The 15,691-nt window shown below is 39.0% G+C and overlaps 1 protein-coding gene and 1 pseudogene across 2 annotated transcripts; both read right to left on the minus strand.

The window, feature by feature from the left end:
* Positions 1-410: 410 nt before the first annotated feature.
* LOC146650051 (uncharacterized) lies at positions 411-3,293 on the minus strand (annotated as a pseudogene). The gene is made up of 4 exons (XR_014908239.1): positions 2,012-3,293; positions 1,558-1,716; positions 1,423-1,476; positions 411-994 (listed from the first exon to the last, which is right to left on the minus strand). The product of XR_014908239.1 is annotated as an uncharacterized LOC146650051 (transcript).
* On the minus strand, positions 3,279-8,334 carry LOC146650052 (uncharacterized). Its single transcript, XM_085386125.1, has 8 exons — positions 8,137-8,334; positions 7,891-8,053; positions 7,585-7,777; positions 6,164-6,265; positions 5,847-5,952; positions 4,078-4,148; positions 3,358-3,975; positions 3,279-3,296 (listed from the first exon to the last, which is right to left on the minus strand). Exons 1-8 carry the CDS (start codon positions 8,237-8,239, stop codon positions 3,279-3,281), a joined length of 1,374 nt encoding a protein of 457 aa, XP_085242251.1. The 5' UTR covers positions 8,240-8,334.
* Positions 8,335-15,691: the final 7,357 nt, after the last annotated feature.

A 15,691-nucleotide genomic window follows, 5' to 3' on the forward strand; every position in this document is an offset into this window, starting at 1 on the left:
ACACACACACGGGTCTATGTGGTATGGAGGGACTATACTACGTCAATCCGCCCGGTGGTGGTTTAAGTGGACTACCATTTTCAAAGGACTTAGAGCCAAGGGAGCGAGGTTAAAGTGTTCGAAAAAATCTGAAAAAAAATTTGGGTCACTTCAGACCTCATACACTCCCTATAGAAGTCTAGATACACTGATACACATCAACCAGATTCTATTGTGTTTTCTGGAGACATTGTCCACTTGACAACAATGTGTTTTATGAGGTCCAAAAAAAAAAACAAAACAATATTGGGTCTTTAAAGGGACAATGATGTAATATTTAAATAGCTCATCATTACCATGAATACACATCTGACAGGACACAGGATTACTGGAACATCATTTTATTAGTGTTCTTGGATCTGAACATTAATTTTAACCATAAATAAAAAAGAAATCTATGGACAAAAATGCCCACGCTTCCCACAGAAATATAAAAATATAGAAAACAGAAAAATTAAAAACATTTAAAATGAATTTTAATAGTCTAAAGGTAAATATTAAGGGGAGAAAATATGCATTTATAATTTTTTATTTTAAATATAACCTGTCAAAAAAAAACCCTAAATAAATTAAATGTAAAAATTATGAAATACAAACTACTTCTGTAATTAACAAGAACTTTTTTTTTCTTTAAACAGAACATCAGTGTTAACAACAATTGGCAATCTGACCAAGATGTAAAACCACATCTGGCTAAACAGTTATTTTAGTTCATTTTTTTCCTGCCTTTTTGCAGTTAATCCTCTGTTTCTTACAAAATCTCGTATGTTTTGAACTGTTCTTCCTGCCAACACCGGATCTTCTACCAATTTGCAATGACTGCATTCATTTTTGGTGGCTAGTTTCCCTTCGTTTATGTGGTCTTTAAAATGCCTCATCACTGCAGCAACCTCAGCCTTGGACCACATGTTTTTGGGAGCTCTTCGGGAATTGTGGGATTGAGCAGCATTTTTCTCTGGAAGATATATAAAGTAGTAGTAGTTAAAACAAACAAAAAACCAAACAAAAAAACAAAAAACATTTGGTGGTTAAAAGAATGGATGCTACCCTGTACTAACTTCTGAAATGTGTTGCTACCATCAATATCAAAACGAGCTAAAATTCTCTTTGAAAATTTATCAAATTTCTAAAATGAGACATTTAGTGTTCCGCTGTGAATAAAAGACTGAATAAAAAGTTGAATAAAAGTCTCTTGATGCATGCTCAATCATCCAGGTAAGTAAATCCCAAAACGTTGATTCTGTTAATCTGGACGTAGCGTTTTCAGTGGGAGAAACATTTTGTCACTCATCCAAGTGACTTTTTGCCACCACTCTGCAGTTTGCCATATGTTGCAAAGTGATGAAACAATAATAAGCTTAGAGAACCAACTGCACCCCTTACCTTCAGAGGGAGCAGCAGTCTCACTTGCTGCAGGCATTGTGAGTGGTCCTTCATCTGCTGATTACACAATTTGATTAAGTTTTAATATTTGTAACAAACATTTTATCCACAGAAACCAAGCTAGTGGTAACTTACCACAATCTACAGTGTCTTGGAGCTGCGCTGTGTTTGTGGAATCAGCTACTGCATGTACAGGCTCACTGGTGCCACACGCCAACATTGTGAGTGCTGTGTCATCATCATCTGATTCACTCTCACTGTCCTTTGTTTCAGCATCACTTAATGCAATTTCATCTAAGAAATTGTGGGAAAAACCCCCCAAAACACCAAACACAAACCCCCCAAAAACCTCACATTAACGAGATATGACAAAATACAGAACAAATACTGGAAATTATAGTACATAGTTTTACTATTTAAGGCCACCACTCTGCAGTTTGCCAAATGTTGCAAAGTGATGAAACAATAGACTTCAAGAACCTTAAATCATGGACATTTAACAGAATGGTCTGTGCTTTTAGGTTTTAATTCTGTTGATAAAGCATAATATTCAACTACTGCCCTAATATTTGCTCCTTTCAATACAAACCTTCTATTTTGATCTCATCCAGTGATTTCCCCTGGATCTGGGAAAGTTGTCCTTTTTCCAGTGTTAAAAGCAGTTTGGAAATCTTGGCCAGCTGTGTTGTGGGAACTGGTAATCTGTAGAATTCGCGGTGAACGCGGATATCATGACCCAGGAAATCTGCAACCTGATCAAGTTCGTTGTTTTTCAAATTAAGGACTTGTGAGAGTGTGGCAACATGTTTTCTGAGCTGTGTCGATCTTAGATACTCAGGCTGCTTTGCTCCACACTGGTGTGCATGAACACGCAAGGAATCCATTCCTCTGTAATGACTCATTGATCGGGGTCTTGCAAAGAGGTAGATATTAGTGCCACAAATACCACAGTCAGGCCTCCTACTAACCAGTAGTGACAGAGCATCCAGCATGCTTGGTGTTAGCAGAACTGGAACATTTCTGTCCCTTTTTCCCATTATTTCTATTCTACAGAAATAGTTACAGAGTCTGTTCCATTTCTGAGAGCCCCATGGCAACATCTGTGTGGAGTGCTGTTTTGTCTCTTTCAAGAAAACTTTTGAGGCGCATCTTTGAAACCTCTCCAGAACGTCTTCGGTTGAACACAATGATTTGTGAGAGTGTAACTTGTGCAAGTTGGGCATAATTCTGAGCTGTGGCTTCGTTCTCCAAGCTGCAAAAGGCACTTTCTGCAGATTTTTGAAGGTAGTGATGGAGAATCCGAACATCTTCTGTAAAGGGCAATGTTGATGGCTTGTTAAACTTTGCCTCACTCAATGTGTTCAAGGCACGGTGAGACACCATCTCAGACCATTTGGAGACATACAACTTCTTTAACGCATCAGTGGACTTGATTAGGGCTTCATCCTCTGTCATGAGGGCACGACAATGGATAATGTCAGACATTTTATGCAGTGTATGTCCCAGTTTCAGCGCAAGGCTTGGAGTTTTGTATGACAGTGTCTCTTCATCAAAACCTGAAACTTTCTTTACTGCTTGCACAACTCTCTGGAAATTAGCAGGCTTAATAGCTTCTTCCATGTTATGCACTGAGAATTCTGTGCGCAGACACAACAACAAACGTCCCGCTTCACGAAGCTTCTGTCGTATATAATCATACTTTGTAGGGTCTTGTCCATGTTTATTGTAGAGGGACTGGGCAAACTGAATAACAGTAAAGTCATTTCGCACAGCTGAGGCAATCTCATCTTGTTTCATAACAGCAAGAACCTTCCAGACTCCACTTGACACCTGCGGATAACACTGAGACTCCAGAGTTAAAGCCAGGCCGAGTACTTTGGTTCTTCCAGGTTTTTTATCCGTGTCATCTTTTGGTTTGTTAGGACATCTGCGGACATGTCTCCAAAGATCCTTGCGAACATACATCCCTTGACAATAAAAGCAATGAGCAAACTTTCCCTCTACTGCTTTAATCTTGGGTCTTCTCTTCACTTTCAGTGGTCCCACTCCACCATGCAAAACTGCAGCATTATGCTTAAAATTTCCCTTATTTCTCAATTTCTCTAACAGACTTTTACGCTCGTTTGAGTCTCTAGGCAGGGAAAATGCATGCACAACATCAGGAGCCGTTTTGTGCGTTTTCAGGTGGCGGGAAATTTTAGCTTGTGGTTTGCCACAAAAATAGCAGTAATTTCTTTTACTTAAAGTCATTTTTTCTGATTCAGTTTCGCAAAGCTCACTTTTATCTTGTGGCTTGTCCTTTGTCAAGTTGTGGATTAAATTCGTTGAATCTGATTGTTCATGCGCTTTGGAGATGTCATCTTGGCATAGCAGACCTTTTGATGTGCTTGGCAATAATGAGATGTCTTCATCTGAATCTTCATCATATGACTCTGAATCTGGCACATATTCTTCTTCTGATATGCTGTGGTTGCCATCATCATCGCTTGATATTTGATCCAGAACTGAATGTGGCAATCCATCCTCCCCTGAATATTCAGAAATTTCTTCTTTCTGGAATGTAAGAACAAAAGTTTTTTTTAATTGATCAATACTTTAGACAGGTAAAAAATTAAACTGAAAAAAAGTCAAGCCAAATATGAATGGGATACACACCTGTGTTGACTGGTGGCAATTCTGATTTGCCAATTTTGCAAGGCAAGATTTGTGCCAGACCCCTAAACAAACTGAAACACATTTTGATAGACTTAATTTAGCTTTGCAGTTCTATTTAAGTGAAGTAGTTTTTTGTCAAAGCATTGCAGTAATGTCAAATGCTGAAAAAAAAAAAAAAAACAAACAAAAAAAAAAACTGTTCACATTAAGGATATTTTAATGACTACACATACACTGCTAATCCCCCCCCCCCCCAAAAAAAGGACATCCCAGATGTGAATGAAGGAATTATTCTTATTAAATACTTTGTTCTTTAGGTAGTTGAGTGGCATGAAAGTGTGTAGTTGAATGTGTGTGGCCTCCAGATGCCTGTACGACTTCCCTACAATGCCTGGGCATGCTCGGGATGAGGTGGCGGATGGTCTCCTGAAGGATCTCCTCCAAGACCTGGACTAAAGCATCTGCCAACCCCTGGACAGTTTGTGGTGGATGGAGTGAGACATGATGTCCCAGATGTGCTCAATTGGATTCAGGTCTGGGGAACAGGCGGGCCAGTCCATAGCATCAATGCCTTTGTCATGGAGGAACTGCTGACATACTCCAGCCACATGAGGCCCAGTGTCGTCTCGCATTAGGTGGACCCCAGGGCCAAATGCACCAGCATGTGGTCTCACAAAGGGTCCGAGGACCTCATCTTGTTACCCAATGACAGTCAGGCTCTCTGGCAGGCACAGAAATGCCACCCCTCACCATTACTGACCCACTGCCAATATGATCATGCTGGAGGATGTTGCAGGCAGCAGAACGTTCCCCACGGCATCTCCAGACTGTCACGTGCTCAGTTTGAACCTCCTTTCAGCTGTGAGGAGCATAGGGTGCCCGTGCTGAAGTTGCCAAACTTTGTGTTTTCTGGCAAATGCCAAACATCCTGCATGGTGTTGACTGCAAGCTCAATCCCCACCTGTGGATGCTGGACCCTCAAGCCACCCTCATGAAGTCAGTTTCTGACCATTTGAGCAGACAGATGCACATTTGTGGCCTGTTTGAGGTCATTTTGCAGGGCTCCTCTTGTTCCTCCTTGCACAAAGGTGGAGGTAGCGGTCCTGCTGCTGGGTTGTTGCCCTCCTATGGCCTACTCCACATCCAGGTAGCACCTCCATGCTCTGGACACTACACTAACAGACACAGCAAACCTTCTTGCCACAGCTCACATTGATGTGCTACGCTAGATGAGCTGCACTACCTGAGCCCCTTGTGTGGGTTGTAGACTGTCTCATGCTACCACTAAAATGAAATCACCGCCAGCATTCAAAAGTGACCATAACATCAGCCAGAAAGCATAGGTGCTGAGAAGTGGTCTGTGGTCACCACCTGCAGAACCAGTCCTTTATTATGGTGAATTGACTATAATTTCCACTTGTTGTCTACTCTATTTGCAAAACAGCATGTGAAACTGGTTGTCAGTGTTACTTCCTAAGTGAACAGTTTGATTTCACAGAAGTGTGACTGACTTGGAGTAACATCACATTGTTTAAGTGTTCCCTTTATTATTTTGAGCAGTTTATGTTATGGAATGGGGAATTGAGGACAATCCCAAGTATACCATTTTTACAAGGTCCTGCACCAATGAGGTAATACTGTATTTCTTTAATTAGACGTGACCACCCATTAATTAAAAAGGGAGCAGTGTTCATTTCAGCTAGTCTTAACTTGTTGAACTCTATTAATGCTTTTTACTATACACTGTACCTATTCACTAAATGTCTCACCTTTGCACTTATAGCCAAGCCACTTGAGGGAGGAAACCGGTCCCACACACTGAATGCACTTGTCCAAAGATGATATTGTTGTGCACACCAGACGATGATTGTGACACTGTTAGCAAAATATTGCAACATTTATTTGTTTTGGACAGTTGGAAAGGTGTGTTTTCAATTCAGTTGCAGATATCAACTAATAAACTTCGTCCATGTAAATCACATCACACCCAGGTGACTGCCAAACACACACACACACACAGCATCCATAAAGAATGATGATAGATTAAATTATTAGTTCATTAAGTGGTACACTGGATTATATTTACCCTTTCAGGCTCTGGATGTTTCAGGTCCAGATCATTGTTTGGAAAGCTGTTTGGTTGCGGCTTTAGGCAGCTCACAGTCTTCTGAATCTGGCTGGTCTCCGTCTTCGTGTGTAACAGATAGAAAATGAATATACAGTGCATTTTTGAAGAGGCTTTTGAAACATTAAATAAACTGTATGAGAAAGATAAGTTTCAAGCTATTGTCTTTAAAATATTCACTGTCATGTATAGAGAATTTAAGGCCCTATGATTAAGAGACAAATAGTCAGTGTGATTTCTTTATTTTTTAAGCCATTGCTAAAGGAGTAAAACAATCACCTGTAGCAGCAACGAACTGTCACTAGGGCCCATTTATCTTCGAGGGACAAAATTTAAAATGAATCTAACTAAAGAGGCTACACAGCAAAATCTCCAGTGTTAAATTAACACTAGAGAGTGTCTATATGGGTCCACACAACACTGTTGAGTGTTGAATTAACACTTTTGACAGTGTTATATGTTTAAAAGTAACCTAGTCAGTTTTGAAGATTAACAAAGACTAACACTGAGCAGTGCTGATTTTCTAACACTGGAATATTTCTAACATTTTGAGTTATTTTCCAGTGTTAGAAAATCAGCACTGCTCAGTGTTAGCCATTGTTAATCTTCAAAACTGACTAGGTTACTTTTAAACATATAACACTGTCAAAAGTGTTAATTTAACACTCAGTGTTGTATTTAACACTCAGAGGTGTGGACCCTTATAGACACTCTCCAGTGTTAATTTAACACTGGAGATTTTGCTGTGTAGAATCACATTAAACATCAATCACTGTTAAAATTTAGAAACCGAAAGCCATTTTTTATTTCTGCATACCTGCTGATATTTTTTTAGTGCTTTTAGAGGGCTTTGATGTGGCAGCCATCACAATTGCCTGTTTTCCATTAGTACCTACCCCTGTTTTTCCAGTAGGTTATAGTACCATGTAGTTTTTCAGTAACTACTGCAACCAAGGTTCCAAGTGATCCAAAGTGATCAGAAAATTTGACATAGACTGAATGCCACCAGGTGGCTGGTCAATGGTGTCACTTGATAAGTTATGAGTGTGCCTCCTTCGTGAAAATCCAAGCCATCATTTTTGAAACTCTGAAATGTTTGAAATAGCGACCAAAATTAACAGCGTGATCCCTGAATTGAACACTAAAGTATAGACTGAGCAGCAGGCATTTTGTCACCTTGACGTCCATGCTTGCTGTGGCATTTATATCACTGGATGCTCGGCTGCATTGCTATAGTTACCCCAGGCACAGTAGGTGATACTCAATTTCAGTGAAAAACTAGATGCCCTAAGTCACGTTAAGCCAATTTGAGTAGGTACAAATGTAAAAATGGCTTAGGGTATGCAATTTATCAGTTCCAAAAAGTACAATTGTAGAAATACCTTGCATCTCCAGAGCCAATCCGAGTCACCATAATTATAGTCTATTTCTTCACCTGGACTTATGTCTCTGCTTGCAAATAAGCATAGATGGGGCTTTCCATTGATATTTAATATTTTCATCTTAGCACTTGGACTGATGTGGTTGTCGTTGACAAGTCTGCCTAATGACCCATCTTCTTGAGATGCATCCACACTGTGGGGTTAGGCAAAAAAGTATTAGCTTAACTAGTTAGGAAGCTTTTTTTTCATAAATCAAAAGCAATGTGTAATTTAATCTTAATCAAACTACACTGATATAATACGCACCACCAGAGTTTTCCATCAAACTTGAATTCAAACATGAACACCTTCAGGCTGTCATGATAAACTCTGTGTCTCTGCTCACATTCTTCTTTTGTTATGAGTTTACCTCTGTATTCCAAAAGAAAGTCTCCTTTTTGGAATGGAACAGTCGTGAAAATGCCCCGACCTGAATTGCAGAGGCATACCAAGTGAGTGACAAAAGACAAAGTGACAAACTCCAAATCTAATCCAAACTAAAGACCAACTTACCTTTGAAGGCATTTATGTAGTGGATATCAAGTCCCAGTTTGTCCCTTCCAGCAGAAACATGACAGACTGCATCCTCCCGTGGAGGAATGCGTCTCCTTCGCATGTTCTCCTGTACGTTTTGATTGGCTGTATTACCAAAGCATATAAAGTATTACGATTATCGTCATCATTGTCATCATCATCAGTAGTAGCAGAACTAGCAGTAGTGTAGTTTACAGCATAAACACAGCTGACTTATTCATAGTGCTAAGGCCTAGTACTCAAAATGGCGACATGTGACATTTCTGTAATGGCGACTGCAGAGAGTGATACAAGTACTGAGAAAGCTTAGGCATCAAAACTGTAAGAAGTTTTTTCTTCAGGCATATAAATAAATAAACGACTAAATACACTTATACCCTTGCTTTTATTTTAGGGCTGTCAGCAGAATGGACAGACATTGGACAAACTGCCCGAAATTAGCTAACAGCGACATCAGGGATTTTGACTCAGACTGCGCTGGTTTAATTGTTAATCGCGTTAGTCGCGATGTCGGCATTAACACGTTTAAGCCACAATAATGCTTTAACACCGAGTAAATCCTAACACGGGTTAGCCCGCTTTATCGCGTTGACGCGGTTAGTCGTCAGCCCTATTTTATTTACTCAATGACAAACGCTGGGGCCGTTTTACTTCTTCAAAGACTCACTAACAGTCCATAAAGCATAAATTAAACCAGTTTAATATAGGCCTGTGCACCTATAATTTCATATAGTATTAAAGTCATGGTGCATTTTACATTAAAAAAGGCTTACCTTTGTGTTTTTAATCAGTCTTCGTATTGCCGTCGACATACACTTGTTAAAGGGCACGCGCGCGAAAGTTGTGGCGCCGTTTCCTGTAGGTACCGCCTATATATATAGCCTACCAATCACAATGACTTCCGGCCGTGTGTATTGAAAATGTGTATTAAATTGCAGTACCTACACACATCCACTCTAACTCGAAACGTCGCTGTGCAATACACTGGAATACACAAAAATCAGGTGAGGGGTATAGGTGGACTTTTAAGAAAATCAGAAAATCTTTTAATTATAGTTTAATAAATGAATTTACACTACAGTTTAAGCAAATACAGGTCAAAAGATAAATAATGACCTCATAAGAAGTAGAAAAAATTATTATTTAGACACTTAAAAATGCATTTACAAGTCATGTTTTAGGGGGACACATGAATACACAGCAAAAAGTCGAAATGTCCCCGGAGCCCAGGTACAGCGCAGGTCAAATGTCAATCCATACCACATAGACGCACTCACACACACACACACACACACACACACACACACACACACACACACACACACACACACACACATATATGTGCAGACTTTAGCTTGTTAGTGTTGGAACACAGATGTTCTAATGAGAAGTTACCCTTAATAGTAAATCACTCTTTGACACGCCATGAATGTATTTCATTCCAACATGCAAACACTCTGGCAGATACTGAAGCTGAGTACACCCTAAATCACAGATTTGAAGAAAACACCAAGAGATCCTATATCATATAACAAAAAGATTTATTTATCTCACAGCAGTGAGCAGAACATGTGAGCAGAGGTGTATACACAGTTTGTATAGACAGACTATGATGTGGGACAGTTTTCTACTTAATGCCTAAACTGTTTCACTCTTTGTCTGTAAGAGAAAGACAGAAAACAAGTGTGAATTTTTCCCCAGAACACATTACGCGAAACTGTCTAATAGAGTTCTTTGGAAGTTGAAGGAGATTTTGCAAAAACAAAAAAAAAATACTATGCGGTATCTGTGGTGCTGACTCGGCTTATTTTCAAGTGGAGATGCACTCAGCCAAGAAACGGTTGGTTCATCTCTCAAATGATGTGTGTAAGAGAAACACTTGTGTTGGATATAGGTTCACACAAAGTGGCTGACACACACAAACACACGCTGCAGTCTTTTAGATGAAATTAAGCTTTGGCCAAAAGTCTTGAGTCCCCCCTCATTCCTTTATATTATGCTTCCAAGGAGCTGAACTTTCTCGTAATTATTTTAAAGTGGTTTCAAACAAAAGTTCTCCAGTCTTTCTGAATGTCTGAAAGTATAGAGTAAAAGAAGAAATGGTAGGCCTGAAAAGATAGCTGCTAGAAATTTTGCACTTAAGGAAAAGAAAAAACAGCAGCCACCTGACACAGGATATTGGAGATGCATCTGCACCTTCAGTTGATCCATCCACAGTTCAATGAAACCTCATCAGAAATGGTCTCAGGGGAAGGGTGGCTGTCATGAAGCCAATCTTAAGGGAGGGAAACGGGGAGAAAAGGCTGAGGTACCCCAAATTACACAAGAACTGCATGTTTTTTATGCATTGACCTCTGGTGTCTGCCATGCATTTTCTGTGGCTTTAAAGGTGTTACACAGGCTATTTTGCATAATGCTAAATTAATGCTTTTTAACCACTAGGAGCATGTTTATTAGACATGTAATTTACCAGAAAATGTGCTGTAATATCTAAAAGGGGATATTTTCTCCAGCTCAGGCAGCTATGTTCACATCTTTCACTGTTGTAAACAGACATCCAGTTAACGGAAAGAGTCTAATAACTATATTTTAAGGCATCAGATCATCATTGACTCACAATACTGTGCAGTCAGGTTTATAATGCCTTAAACAGCTTTGGGCTTCATGGGTAAGAGAAACTTGGAAGAATTCCAAAATGCATTAATGCTCCTTATCCTTATCACCACAGTGAGATTTGCAAGAGTCCAGCCAATATCAACAATTTTACCTCTGCCTTATCAAAGCTGTAGATTATTAGCTAGTAAGCCAGTTGTAAAATATCTCTGTAAATTAATGAAACATAAATAAAGTGCAAATGCTACATTGATTTTAGGTGGCCTCTCAAATTAATGTGCCAGATGTAGCACATCACATGTGCTTGGCGCATTATTACATTTTCACACATCTCATAATGTTGGTCATAATTTACTCTTCTTTTGTTTAAGCAGCTATTTCTAGACTGACACTAAAGACACCCCGTGGACATTTGCAACATTCCGATTATGAGTAATCTCAGTTTGGATTACATTACAACATGTACGGTATCGTAGCTAGAAGTTATGGCAGTTCAAGTAATGACATGACAACAACTGTCAGCCCCCATTTCTCCCCAAAGATTTGGCTTGTCTGAGAGAAACATGAGCGGGTTTATTGGACAACATAAAGCGCACCTGGACATCGGCATGATAGAATTTTAAAAGTAGACTGGATTCGCCTCATGCGAGTTTCTCTTCTCTCCCCCAAAAGGCTTGGCTTGGAAAACTTTGCCTTCTTTTGTGGAAAAAAGAAGCAGGGGAGTATGATGAAAGCTTACCATTGGTATAAATTTGACATGTTCAAAGACATCTGGAAGGTAAACAGAAAGAGGAGAAAAGAGAGGCTAAAATAAAGGGTCAGGAAAAGAATAAACTGAATAAAATGATTTTAAAAAGACAAAAAAAAAAGTCTAGGATATACAAATGGAAAATGGATGAGTGAAAATAGTGAGGGAAGATGAGATGAGTGATGAGAAGGGATGTGGGTTGAATAAATGTTTTTGGACATAGCTGGGATGGGGGGGAAAAACAGCCTCCAGAAAAGAGGAGAATGTTTTGCAGACATATTTTAAACTTTCATGGGAATCAGCAACATCCTCTTTGGCTTAAGACATACAGACCATTTACTCTTTCACAGTTTGACTATGCAAAGTTACAAGTTCTTTTCTATATTGCAAGTACAGTTGAACCACAGTCAGGTTTATTACAGCGATGAATGATTTGTAGACTATAAAATCATAAACAGCCTCCTTTTATGGCTTCTGCTGAGCTCTTGTTCTAACCCAGAACACCGATGTTAGATGATTACATCCCATGGAAACTATTTCCAAAGATCACACTTAATATTTTGAAGTAATTATTCCAAAAATATCCATGCATGCCAACTGCAGTTTAGCTAAGGTGTAACTATAAGACTACTCTACTTAAAACTACAGCGAATAAGCCCATAAACTAAACTGTTTGAGGTTCTTAAAATAGACTGCATGAGTGTGTGTATATATGGATGATTTCTATCTTCTTTGTTATGTTTTTGTCCACTATACTGGGACAGCTGCTGTATAAAGCTGGCTGGCAACACTGACAAATGGCCCATTGGGTGGCAGAAATCAGAGTACTTCCCACAGCAGTTTAGGCTTGTGATCTTGATTAAATCACAGAGTATGCATGAACATACTGGTATATAATCTGGTCTTTAGCAGGTGATAAAATCAGGTAAATACAACATAAAAAACCTTGACATATTAGATTGTATCATTTTTTATTAAAAAACAAACAACTATATCAAAATGTTGAAGCAGTGGGTGAAAAAACGTGTGCAACGTAATTGCAAATTTTTAGAGCAGTACAACATTTAAAGTAGCATTTAGTACAATATTGCATAGTAAGAGCTTTTATTTTTATGATAACAAAGATAAAAAATAAAATCCACAGTGCAGAGTGTGCTTGAGAAACTGTCGGACAGTTTCTGTGTGCATCAGGTGTGCACTAAGAGAGTGCCAAAGAGGAAAAACATCAGTGTGCTTAATCTTAAAGAAGGGTTATTAAATCATTTCCAAATAATTTAAAGTCCATCGTTCAGTCCATCATTTACTGAGAAAGACTATTCACAAGAGGAAAACATTCAAGGCAGCTGATGATCTTCCCAGGAGTGGAAGTCCAAGCAAAATCACCCCAAGGTCAGACTGTGCAAGCCACAGTTAGCATGTTAAATGTTAAAGTTCACGACAGCACAATTAGAAAACGACTGAACAAGTTTGGCTTGTTTGGAAGGGTTGCCAGGAGAATGTTTCTTCTCTCTAAAAAGAACTTGGCAGCATAACTTACGTTTACAAAGTTAAATCTGAACAAACCATAAGACCTCTGGAACAATGGCCTTTGGACAGACAAGACCCAAGTGAAGATGCTTGGCAATAAGGCACAACACCATTTTTGGAGAAATCTAAACACAGCATATCAGCATAAACACACTGTAGCGCAGTGGAGGGATAATGATTTGGGCTTGTTTTGCAGCAGGACCTGGGCACCTTGCAGTCATTAAGCTGACAATGAAGTCCTCTGTACTTCTAGTTGTCTGTACTCATTTGACTACTCTAGAGTCAAATGTCACAATAGCAAATCTACAGCAGAATGGCTGAAAATTAACAAAGAATAAAGAAAGGTATTGCAATCCGGTTGTTCAGTCTGACGTCACTAGCCGTGTCTGGGTCTAAACTCCGCTGCAGGTCCATATATCAAACGATCACTGTGGCATTACTGAGAGTTGAAAAACTGTCTAAAGTCTTTCATCTTTAATAAAATGATCAGCGTTCTGCTCTACCAGGTGTAACAATTGAGTTTAACATCCAGGCATCCATGAAAACGGAATTTATGACATTTAACGGAGTTAGAAGTTAGCAGGGAGTTAGCTCGCTAGCTTCTATCTAAATACAATATAGCATGTCCTGACTGCGGGGTTTTGGAAACAAATTAAAACGTACAGCTCTGTTATCACTTCCAGCATAAATGAAGACAGAAAACTAAACAGCAGTAACGTTTGTAGGGTTACTGAAGTTGGGCTAGCTGGTATATAATGATGTGCTGCGTGACCGCTAGCGACACAGCTACGTTAGCATAATATAAACAAGCTAACTTCTTTTTCCACTCGATAAAAGTTACCGTGAGTGTTCTCGGTGGTCAGGAACAAATGTAATCGCATGGCAGGATGCTGTAAAAGGACCAAACTTCAGCCAGGAGAACAACTGAGATAATCCATCCACAATACGAGGTTAGTCATTCATATACTGCTGCATGGGCTGGGCTGTAGTTACATCCTAAGGTTTTAAAAACTGAGCTTAAATAAATGATTAGCGGTAATAAAAGCCAAGGGAGGTCAACAGTGATCACTGACTGTTTTAGGAGCTTTTTGAGATCAAATAGAAGAAAATACATAGCATTAAACATGTTAACAACACAAAAGCCATATTAAACGCAGACTACTTTAGACCCGGAAGTAGGATTCGTCGCGTCATCACTGAACAACCGGATGGCCCTGTAAAAGGCCTCAGACCTTAGCCTGAAATGGTATTATGGGAAAGCTGTGCACTAACAATGCCTGGAAACCTGAATAAAATTAAGCAACACTGAAGGAGATTTCCTGTACGATACCAAATTAAGCTAGGCAAGAAGGGAAGAAATGGCATTCCTACTGCTCACATAGACAGAGAACCACATAGATGAGGAAGAGAGCAGTGGGAAAACAGGGAATAAGAAGTCAAACCAAGGACAACAACAAATACAAAGTATTGAATTTAGTTTTTTATTAATAATCCACAGCCTTTAGAATCTATTGCATTTGCAGATAATTGAGACATATTTTCCTCTGGAGCTGTGTATTTATGTGTGGACTCATAACACAGACCAATGATTCTTGGAATATCCAGTTAAATGGAATGACATGTGATACATCTTCAACAAGTAATTTGGGTTCTGCAGAGCATGTTCCTTGTTTTATGTGTCCTTGGATTAAAGGCTTAACGATGTCATCATAGACAAAAGAGATAAATGAAACATGCAAAAAGCAGCTCTGCTTTAAACAGGAATTAGATACAAAAATTGGGGTAAAAAAGCATTTAGTGGCAATGAAAGCAATAGTGATTAGCAGCTTGCACGGCTCATATTTCAGCTTGAAATGTTGGCTTAAAAGGAAAAAAAGACTGAATTATGTTCATCATTTTGTAACATTGCACTAGTAGTTTTGAAACTAAAACTGCTTCCAGATCGCATACGCAATGATTGGTCTTGATTTGGAGAGACAAGTATTGGTACACAATCAATTGAGAATATTATTAAGGTATATGTTTGCACTGGCCTGCACCAGTTACCAGTCACTTTGTGGAGCATTGGACTGCCACTACCTCATAAGACTTTGTTGTTACACTATCTCTTACCGTACATTACCAAATCTCCATTTGCACTACTCTGCCTGGTTTGCACTCAATGTCATTTACTCATTATATTGTATATTGTATAGCTTTCTTGTTATATGTAAAAATTGTATTGTATTTATTTATTTAAATTTTACTTTTTAATTATTTTACTTGCATTTTTAATCACTCTTATATTTAAATGTTCATTTGCTATTTTATCTAGGGATTGAGAGTAACGTAGTTTCTATTCTCTGTATGTCCTGTACATGTGGCAGAATTGACAATAAAGCTGACTTTGACTTTGACTTTGACTTAAATTCCGCTCTCAGACAACAAGAGAAGGATAACCTCTAACAATAGTAAGAAATCTCCCTTCTATTAGGCATTAGCCTTAACAGCATTAAGTTCTACAAAGCAAGACCACAGGTCTAGCATAATGAACCCAACGCTTCTTGTAACAACGTCTCTTCTTCATCATAGCATGTTTCCTTCTTTCTTGATCCTCCCCCATCTGCCTATCAGTGGCAGAGCAGTCTTGTAATGTGGACAGACGAA

Source organism: Rhamphochromis longiceps, linkage group LG17, assembly GCF_057381845.1.
Source record: "Rhamphochromis longiceps isolate RC_006_pf linkage group LG17, R_longiceps_female_GT1.1, whole genome shotgun sequence".
Classification (NCBI taxonomy): Eukaryota; Metazoa; Chordata; class Actinopteri; order Cichliformes; family Cichlidae; genus Rhamphochromis; species Rhamphochromis longiceps.